This window comes from Vombatus ursinus, unplaced genomic scaffold, assembly GCF_900497805.2.
Source record: "Vombatus ursinus unplaced genomic scaffold, bare-nosed wombat genome assembly UNPS02014799.1, whole genome shotgun sequence".
NCBI lineage: Eukaryota > Metazoa > Chordata > Mammalia > Diprotodontia > Vombatidae > Vombatus > Vombatus ursinus.
In genome coordinates, this window is record NW_020954577.1 from 18432338 (window position 1) to 18442728 (window position 10391).

Consider the following 10391-nt stretch of genomic DNA (forward strand, 5'->3'; position numbering starts at 1 on the left):
AGGATTTTTCTAAGGCCTTCCCATGAGGCCAGACTGACACACGTCAAAGAGCTGAGCTTGCGTCCTCTCTTTTTTGCACGTCACCCACATTTCACAGGTGCCCCACGACAACCAACTTCATAATTAGCTGACTTAGTTCTTTACTGATAAAGCGGGACTGGAGCTCTAAGAAAATCATATAAATGTCATGCCCAGCTCGATCATTTACAGCTTGGTACGGTGGATTATTGATTATGTTGATGCCTTAAAATCACACAAATCCTGCAAAATCTCAACCAAAAATGGGAATAGACACTGATGAACCTGATTATTTGTCCTAGGGGCCACACAGAACTTTAGACTGAGAATTGGGCAAAAATTATCTTGGCTTACAAATTTGTCAAAATATCAATTGGCTTAACATAATATACAAAAAGCTAAAAAAAAAAAAAAAAAAAAAAAGAACACCTCACAGCTCCAGTTCAGGAGTGGAAAGTGAGCTGGCATGGGAGATGGAGGACCCGGGCTGAAACCCTGCCTTAGCAGCCACCTGCTCCCTAGGTGACCTCAGGCTGGTGACCCCGAGGTTAGGGGGCTAGACCAGCTGATCTGTACCGTCCCTTTCTGATCCCCACTGGGGACCTCGCTGATGCCTCCATGTGACAACAGACCTCAAACCCCCAGTTCCCTGATGAGAATGTTTTAAATGTCAGGATCGTGTCTTTACACTGATTTGTGATGAGATACTTGCATTTTAAAATGTTCAGAAACACAGGTCCCTGTGACATTGCTCCCAAGCTATAAGCTCAACCGTCGCCTTTCACGTAGGAGTTTCTGGTAGAAACAGGCAGGGTCTCAGAGAGAGAAAGAGTGAGATCCTAGAAGTGGGGAGAGTTCTGGGTTAAATACCATTCCCATCCTTCTTAGCTGTGCCTGTGCAAGGTCACTGAACGTCTCTGAGACTCAGTTTCCTCCTCTGTGAAATGGGGACGAAAAGTTCCTGCAGTAATCACCACACAGAGTTGTCGTGAGGACCAAAGGACACAAATAATATATATGGAGAGCGCCTGGCAAGTCCTAGCTCACTACGTTAAATGTCGGTTATTAGGAAATACAACACCACAAGAGAGAAGTTTCAGCAAGTGCACGCCTACACATTTTTAACTGTACCCCTAGGACAACAGAGTGAACTCGAGGTCTGCCTGCGGTAGGTGACTCGGTGGTCTTCGCCAGCGACCGCTGAGGGGCTGCGGAACGTCTACTGGGACGGCTGCAGCACGTTCAGATACTCCGACTGGCCCAGGTGGTAGGTGGTGTTTCTTCCACAGTCGACATACTGGTACAGCTCTTGGGAGGTTTGCTCAGAGTGCCCAAAGCAGGCAGTTGTCACGGTCACTCTTTAAAAATAAAAACAAGAATGAGAAAGAAAAGGACACGTACCTATGCTTGGCAGTCACCTGAATGCTCACGATGGAAACCACCCTGCTCCAAGCGCTAACAATTCAGCCTTAGGGCCAGTGGCCAGCAAGGTCCGATTTCCACAAAAGCTTCTCATCAAGAGGGGCACTTGCTGAGCCAGCACAATTTTAACAAAGCAGATTTATTTGAACTTCTGGCAATTCTTCAAAAACCTGTTTAATATATTTAATGATTATAACTTACTTATTTTTTTAATTCAAGGTTCATTCCAACTTCAAAGACATGAAGCATGGGGGAAAAAACCAGAAATATGAAATAAAGGTCAAAACCCCAAATCCCCAAGGGATGCTAAGTCTTACTAAAGCATTCCCCAACTTGCAAGTGGGGATGTCTCATTCTCAATGTCCTACCCACAGAATCACAGAATTTGGAGGTGGGAGGGACCTCAGTGGCATCCAGCATGGCCCTCCTACAAAGGGCAGCCGTTTCTGCTCGACGGCTTCCAAGGAGGGGAACCATTACACTTCTGGACAACTTTAATGATTGGGAAGTTTTTCCTGAGCCTGACCTCACCTCTCCACCAATTCTATCCACAGCCCCTAGTTCTGCCCTCTGGAGCCAGCCAAAATAAATCTATTTCTCTTCCACATGCACGTCCCCAATCCCTGAGGATACCCCCCATCTCTATCCCAAGTCTCTTCTTCTTCAGGCTCAAGAATCCTGTCTTCGCACATCCTCAAGGCCTGCTGCCATCTTGGTAACCATCGCCAGGACCTCCTTATCAACGTCCTTCTCAAACTGTGCTGGTCAGAACTGGCTACTTATTTTAAAACCAGCTGTTCAGAACAGTACCCCATGGAAACAAAGTTATAAATGGAAATAAGGTTCCAAGTTCCATGCACAAAAAGCTTGCTTAACTACAATGTAGACAAAATATTTCACATTTCAATTAAACAAAACAAGACCAAATGATCCTGTTGCTACATTCTTTAAATGGAAGGAGTGCAGCACGATTCTGTTCTCTCTCTGCCATGTGACCTTGCCAATCACGCTGGTCAATGTGCCCTCCACAGTCCCCAGAGGGCCCCACCCAACACTGAGCAATGCCTCCCAACTGACACTCACAATGTGCTCTTACTAGCTCCTTAGCGCTGCTTTAAGAATATGTGGACAGAGAACTCTACTTCTTGTCTACACTCTCCTACCAGACTCCCAACAAAGAAACTGTAAGGTTGTTAAAAAGAAGAACTTGTTTCTATCAATTCAAGTCTTCTTCTTTCATTTTATATTTTGCTTGTTTGTGCTCTTAGTGAAAGAGAAATGGAGGCAGTAAATCCAGCTACCTAAATTTGAGGGGCTAGTAATTTGTTTCTTTTCTGCATCATCTTCTTCTTCTTTTTAGGCAATTAGGGTTAAGTGACTCGCCTAGGGTCACACAGCTAGTGAGTGTTATGTGTCTGAGGCTGGATTTGAACTCAGGTCCTCCTGACGTCAGGGCCGGTGCTCTGTCCGCTGCACCACCTAGCTGCCCCCTCTTTTCTGCATCTTTAGCTAGCCATTCTTTTTGTCCTTTTCTACTGTAAAGGCAGGCCACTCAGGGACAGAAGTCCGGCTCGAAGAACTGTTTTGGGCACACCCCACATAACCTGATGTGTCGTTATCATCATCATCTATCTTTTTATGTTCTACTATCATTTTTTCTGATTTCTTCTTTAGCCCAGTATTTGTTCAGCAGATGTTTTTCAGTTTCCACAGAATGTATCTCTTCATTTCTGGAGGAAGATAAACTAACAGCACAATTTTATGATTTTCAGGAATTTCCTTGGAATAACCTTGCAAGGGAAGTCACATCAGTGAGGCCTGTGACCCCACTTTAAGAAATCTGGGTCACTTCTTGTGCTTTAGGAAACGTGGCTCAGGGGGCACTAACGAATTGGGTGACCACTGAAGCATAAGGCATTGTGCCCTGGCAGAGCCTATACCAGTTATGTAAGTCAAATCAGGCTGGTCCTCTCACAAGCGTGAGTATGAAGGACAATCTAGCTACCTCCTAACCACAGACTGGCAAGCTTGGCGACGTTGCAACCAGAATGGCTGCACAGGGATTGGCGCTCCAGCCAGAGAGTCCTAAAGCCCTAAGAAAGACCTAGGGGAGCTATAATTTCTGTCACTGAAAGGAACACAAAGATCACAGGGTGTTGAGGGAATGTTAAGGACTTTGAGGTCATCTAGTCCCCTCTAGGTGACGTCACCCAGCCTGGACAGGGAGCAACCACACCTACTTACTGCATCATGACCACGATGTTGTGGACCTTGATGGAGATCAGCTTGCAGAAATCACTGTGAAAGAGAAGCCATAGGAAGAGGCATCAATGATGGTCCCCCTCCTCTCCCTGTGAGGCCCTCAAACCGGATGGTGACATACCCAGGAGACTGACTAACCAAGCCACCCTAACTCAGGGGTCTTCATCATCTGAATACATCAATGGCTCGGTTCTTTAAAGGAACCATGTGTACAAACACACATCAAACAGTTCCTCTAGAGCTGTGATCCCATCACCATGGGGACTTTTATGCACACTCCCTGCACTGATGAAGATGAGCTTAGACAGCTTTCCGAGGCACTGAGAGTCCACACGAGGAGAGGCGGGAGCCGAGCCCTGGGACTTTGGACTCCCGGGGCGGCCCTCTCTCTGCGGCTAACGAATTCAGGGCTTTCCTAATACCTTCTGCTACAGAAAAATCAAGGTGGGTAGTTTACAAAAAGTAAATTCAAGCTTAGAATGCAACAGAGGAGAATTTTAAAATAAAATTTTGTAGGCAAAAATACTGTCACGTAGGAATGAGATCAAAGCTCAGTTTTTAAAAGATGTTCATACTACTGATTTAAAAAAAGAATCGAAACTTACAACATATAACTCATTTCATCTGCTATAGTGGTAGGAACTGTGTAATCAATCTGAAAGATAAAAATGATATAAAAATGGATTAAAGTGATGGTAAGTTTTGAAAGAATAATTCTTCAAATTCCTACAGCCAAAACACCCCATCTCTGTATGTTCAATTCCATGATACCCTTTCCTGATTAAAAGAAGCTGTTGGAGAAATTTAAAACCAAGCCTTTTAAAGACAATCTGACACACTCTGATGCATTAAAAAAAAGTGAGTGAGGAGTCACTCAGAAATTTAAAAAAGCATCACTCCCACTCTTTACCTGTTTCATATCCAGCGGTCCAATGCTGGTGATATTATTTAATCGTGCCTTTCCAATCACAGTTTTTGAAAACTGGACTTGTGCTGTGATATTTGCGACTTCCACAGAATAATAGTTGTTGTTTGCTATATTCAATGTGTTCTGCAAAGAGAAAGCAGGAAATTTTTAAGTTGTCTCAAACCGTTTGGATTCCAAAATTCATTCATGGATCAAGCGCCTTTGTGAAGTACTCTACTCTGGTGGAGGCTGGGAAAGATCACCCATGGCGGCTGCCAAGCATTACAGGGAAAACAGAAAGTGGGTATCCCAAACAAACTAAGATACTGACAATGGCGCCATTTTGTGAGAAGCAACAAGATACATTTACAAACGATGTCCAACAATTTGGTCTGGCTCCATCCACAAAAAGGAATTCACACACAAGGTGAACATTAAGATAGGGGGAAGGCAGTGTGGAGCAGTAAACACAGAGTTAAATCTTGGAGTCACATGACCCAGGTTAAAGGCCGGGCTCTTCAATTTAATATCTATGTGACCTTGGGCAAATGCCAGCCTCTTTAGGCTTCTGATCCCTCATCTACAAAAGGGTCAGTGGTCCTGGATGGCCTCCAACAATCTTCCTCAAAACCATTTTCCAAATAACTGCTAAAGGGCTAATATTAACACACATGTCTGACCATGTCATTCCACTCCTTAAGAAACTACCTTGGCTCCCTGTGCCCTCGATGACACAGGACAAGAAAGCCCTTCACGTGCTGCCTGCAACAATCAATCAATCAATCATTATTAAGTGCTCACCATGTGTTTATGTGAAGTACTACAGATTTGAGTACAAAGAATGTTATTTTTAACAGGGCAGACAGCAAGCATATATAAATGTATGTGTGTATCTACAGATATAAAGAATCAGTCATTCCATAAACATTTATTAACACCTACTGTGTGCCAGGAATTGTCCCAAGCACTGAGGATACAGAAAGAAGCAGAAGACAGTCCCTGCCCTTAAGAAGTTCACAATCTAATTGGGGAACCACAAGCAAACAGATAGATAAATACAAACTATATACAAGATAAGTAGGAAATAACTGAGAGAGAAGGTACTAAAATGAAGAGAGGCTAAGAAAGTCTTCCTGGAAAAGGTAGAATGTGAGCTGGGACTTGAAGAAAGTCAGGGAGGCCAGCAGTCAGGTGAGAAGGGACAGTCTTTCACACGGCCAGAGAGAATGCTCAGAGCTGAGAGAAGGAATGGTCAGGAGGCCAGAGGCCCTAGATCCAAAAGTACATGTCAGGAGGAAGGGGTGAGAAAGATTGGAAGGACAAGGGCCTCGAATGCCAAATAGAGCATTTTGTATTTGATCCTGGAGGCCACAGGGAGCCGCTGGAGTTTACTGAGCAGGGGAAGGACGTGGCCGAACGGAGGATGGACTGGAGTGGGGAGAGACTGAGGCAGGCAGACCCCCCAGCAGCTACTGCAGTGGTGCAGGAGATGCTGCAAAGGTGCTGTCGACAGCCTCAGCAACAGCTTGGATGTGGGGGGTGAGAGAGGAGTTTGCCTCAGTTTCTCTGAGCATAAAATGGGTATAACGATTACAACATGCATCTTGCAGGCTTGTTGTGAGAATCAATTGAGATGATGTTTGTAAAATGCTTAGCCCAACGCTGTGCACACAGTGGGTGCTTAATAAATGCTCATTCGCCCTCCCTTCCCCTTTCCTTCTCAACAGAACTACAGGGTGATGAAAAGAAGAAGAGGAGGAATTCAGAAGGCAAACCACCATGAGTGACATCAACAACCACACTTTCCACATAATCTATTTCCTCAAAGCCCCAGGCTGCTTCTTGGAGTCTTGCCAGGGCCTCTCCAGGGTGGCGGGAGGATTCCTCCAGGAAGCTCTCCTTTATCGCCTCCAGGGGCAGGGCATGGCCTCTACTGCCCCCGAACTACGGGTCTGTCTAGTCGATCCCTTGGCCAGTCAGTCAGCAGCGTCAGTCAGACCAAAGCTGCAGACAACAACCGGCCAGGGAGCACAGAGTAAAACACCTCTGGGCAAAGGGCCCCGTGCCCGAGGCGAGGACACAGGCAGCAGAGACAAAAATAGGGCCGGACACCCCTGGGTGGACAGCGTGAGGACACGCTGGATGTGGGCTCCACCAGGGAGAAGGCCTGGGACGAGGAGCACATATAGTCAGGCTGCACTTTAGGGCTCCTACCGCCTGCAGAGAACAGAGGCTTGGAAGAAAAACCGTTTAGAAGAAATCACGCGACTTATCTATGAATTCTAGGCACAAAAGAGATATGAGTAAGGGACTTTCAAGTGATGGAGACAGGGCTATATCTCTAATTAAAAGCATTTAAATTCTGTAAGCCCTGATTAAGTTCCCATGACCAGTACTGTAAATAAAACATGGAGATGAAAGTCAGCACACTCCCCGCACATTTCAGTGCCCAGAAGGACTCATCCCTTGCTGCCACACGTAAGCAGGCGTGGCAGTGATACCTGATCACGACAAGTCCACGGCAGGAGGGGCACGCCTTTTGCTCGCCACATCGGGCTCTTTCTAAATGACTGGAAGCTCTGCCTAGCGCATGTCCCTGACTGCAGAACCCGAGAGCCCACAGGACCCAGCAGAGATGCCATCCCCACTCCCGGTGTCTGTCCTAGTGGTACGCAGCTCTGCAAACAGCTCTGCCCTATCTTCCCTGGAGAAATTTCTCTCTAAGGAGTTGTTCTTGGAGTGAAAAATTTCCCCCAATAATTGTTTCTTTAAATTCTTTACTCATAAGTAAACGTACACACTTGCCTTCAGAGAAAGACCCAAGGGAGCCACTGTGTACGCTCTACCAAGACACACAACTGTCAGTCACAGTGAGTGGCATCTCTGCCTCGCTGTGCTCGGTGTCCTCTCCCAGGCGGTGACGCCAGGTGATTCTCTTGTTATCACCAACCCTCCTAGATACAGTCTCAGCTCCTCGGCCTATGCACTTCTTGCCTATTTCACGGTTCAGGAATTGAGGGCGGTCACGTGGGAAGTGGCTTGCACAGGGTCACCTAGCTAGTGAATGCCAAGGCTAGATGGGAATGCAAGTCTTCCTGACCACAGCCCAGAGTCCTATCCCCAGGCTGCCAGCTGCCCCGATCCTAAACTGATGAGGATCCTGGGAAAAATACACACCCACGGAAGCAAACAGTGGAAAAAAAAAAGGAACAAAGATATTCTGCATTCATATCTGCACTTACCGTGATATTGAGGTAGATCACCCTCTTTGCGTCGTCATAACTGACATACGCTGACTTCACGCCAATGTATTTCACGTCAATGGAGCGAGGAAACAGGAAGAAAACAGCCAGCCCAGAAAGGAGCAGACACACAAACACAGACGCCATCACATAGAGCTTTCTGGAAGTCGCAAAGAGAGAGGAAGCACAATTTAAAATGGGAGCACGCCATCAACTGTGAGGAAAGCTCAGCCTAAGTATACACGGACTGATACTTATTTTCCTTGTGTTCTAACCTTTTTTAACCTGATCTGTGATTGCATCGGAACAACAAGATTTCAATTAGACATACCCTCTCCAATGCAGATGGGCGGGGGTTGAAGAGCCGCTCGGAGGCACTTGGGATCACAGCCAGGGCATGACAGAGACGAGCTCTTCACCCACCTTGGTGCTCGGTTCCTCACGTCTCATACACTCACCGTAAAATATTCTTACTTAGGGCCATTTTCCCCTCACTCTAAATATCCACAATAAAGATGATCCTGAGTGTAGCATCGGGTAAAGTAAAATGTTCAACTCTTAGAGATTTCAGTTTTCGACTGGCGTCTTGATTAGTGTGAAAATGTACAGTATTTTAAGTTAATAAAAAAAAAAAGAATGCTAAAGTACATTATACTAAAGTATTTAAGGGAAATTTAATGTATACCTAGTGAACCAATACTGATCTGCATGTTAAAATTTCACAAATAATAATTTCCATTGAAATTAGATAAGCCTTTCCTAGCAGCTTAAACAAATTAAAATTTTTAATGTGACACATTGTATGTGGCCCTCAGGGAAGACAAGTGACCTGCACCTATGTAAGAGCATAAATTACACAGGATGCATCCATCTGCATCAGTGGAGGGAGCTTCTGCACTGAAGGACAAGTCTGGACCCCCAACCCCTCAAAACCCCTTCCCATTAAATGCGGCTCACTACTCTGCTGTAGCATCCAATGCAGGCTACCTTGATCGGTGAAGATTCATCAGTTCATCAGTTTGCTCATCTTTAAATTGGACTGGATGGACACATTCTATGAAATATCATTGCTCTAAGTCGGCGATCTCCAAACCGTTTTGATCACGTTCCCCTAGTAAGACACTTGGGAGCCCACTACTACCATGAACTTTTCTGTATTCGTAAATCAGACACATAAGTACTTTGTATTAATAATTATGTAAAGCTGCAGAAGTCAAATAAAAATAGAAACTGACAAAGAACGCGAAAAAGCTGAAGTAATATTTGATCTGAGAGTCCTCAGGTAGCATGCCCCTGGAGTGAGCCAGACGGGCATTTCAGAAATCACTGTGGTAGCTGGGCAGAAGATGGCCTGGATGGAGGCTGGGAGGCCACTGCAGTAGCACAGGTCAGAGGTGATTGGGTCTGAACGACGGTGGCAGCCGTGGCAGGAGAGCCCAAGGGAGACACTGACAGGTGTGTTGAGATTCAGAACTGAGGGCAGTGAGTGGGGGAGAAGATGACGGCACCAAGGCTGGAAACTTGGAAGATGAGAAGGGTGGTGCCCTCGAGATAGCCACGGAAGCCTGGAAGTGGGCAGGTTTTGGGGGGAAAGGCAATGTCATGAGACCTGAGATGAAAATCAGAACCTCTTAACGGCAGCCACATCCTGAAGGTCAGGAAGCCTCACCTTTGGCCATCACAGAGACGGCAGCAGGCAGATGCTCTTCCCATCACATACGTCTTGGGGTCAAGCCACCACCCTGACTGTGGAAACTATGCCCACTGTCCCCAACAATGCCTCTGGGCTTGGTTACCTACATTTTAAGAGACACTGCTCCAAAACATCTACTCGAGCTAACGAGAATAAAAACTGTTCTTTACTGGGAAGGTGGAAGGGGAAGGGAAAGGCCATACTTTGTACTTCTACCCTGTCTAGTGAAAGTTCACAGCATGTGCAGATTGCCCAGCTCACGAAACACAACTGTGGTGAGTGCAGAGATGGGGGCCGATGACCAGGGCGGAGAGAGCTCGCTCTGAGAGTGTCTCTGTCTTGGGGCTGGCTCCCTCTGTGACCTGACAGGTAATCTCTAATCATGTTTGCCACAAGGGCAGAGCTGGAAGAGGGATGCATGGCCCTGGACAATCCTATCACTCCTCAGGAGCCAAGGACGCAGTCCGAGGGACTTGAGAGAGAGAGAGAGGAGTGGAGGGGAATGAAGACGAACAGAAATCAGCTCGGCTTTCAGGGGATTTCTGGCACGGAAAAGAACCCAAGCTGACAATGTGGCTCTCGGCCTCCATGAAGGAGGCTAAAGGTTGTACTTGGGAAAAAAAAGAGGAAAAGCCAAGTTTTCCCCAAAGGGCAGAGATGTAATAATCAGTTCATGAATTTGTAGACTGCAAAACCTGTTCCTGGAAGAGCCTTTTCTTCCTTCCAATCAATAATCTCCTAAAGAAAATAACACAGCTTTCATGGCTAAGTTATTTTGAAGCTTTTGAGTGTAGGAAGGGGTGTGTGTGTGTGTGTGTGTGTGTGTGTGTGTGTGTGTGTGTGTGTG

The 10391-nt window shown here is 46.1% G+C and overlaps 1 protein-coding gene across 2 annotated transcripts in view; it reads right to left on the reverse strand.

Moving 5' to 3' along the window:
- Positions 1 to 1112: 1112 nt before the first annotated feature.
- Positions 1113 to 10391, reverse strand: part of TMEM106B (transmembrane protein 106B) — a 20012-nt gene continuing 10733 nt past the window's right edge. For both annotated transcript variants that reach the window (XM_027872562.1, XM_027872563.1), the window contains exons 4-8: positions 7852 to 8011; positions 4613 to 4753; positions 4308 to 4357; positions 3685 to 3738; positions 1113 to 1376 (exon numbers count right to left, since the gene is read on the reverse strand). In XM_027872562.1, the coding sequence (XP_027728363.1) occupies positions 1238 to 1376; positions 3685 to 3738; positions 4308 to 4357; positions 4613 to 4753; positions 7852 to 8011 (544 nt within the window). In that variant the 3' untranslated portion in view covers positions 1113 to 1237. The remainder of the gene's footprint in view (positions 1377 to 3684; positions 3739 to 4307; positions 4358 to 4612; positions 4754 to 7851; positions 8012 to 10391) is intronic.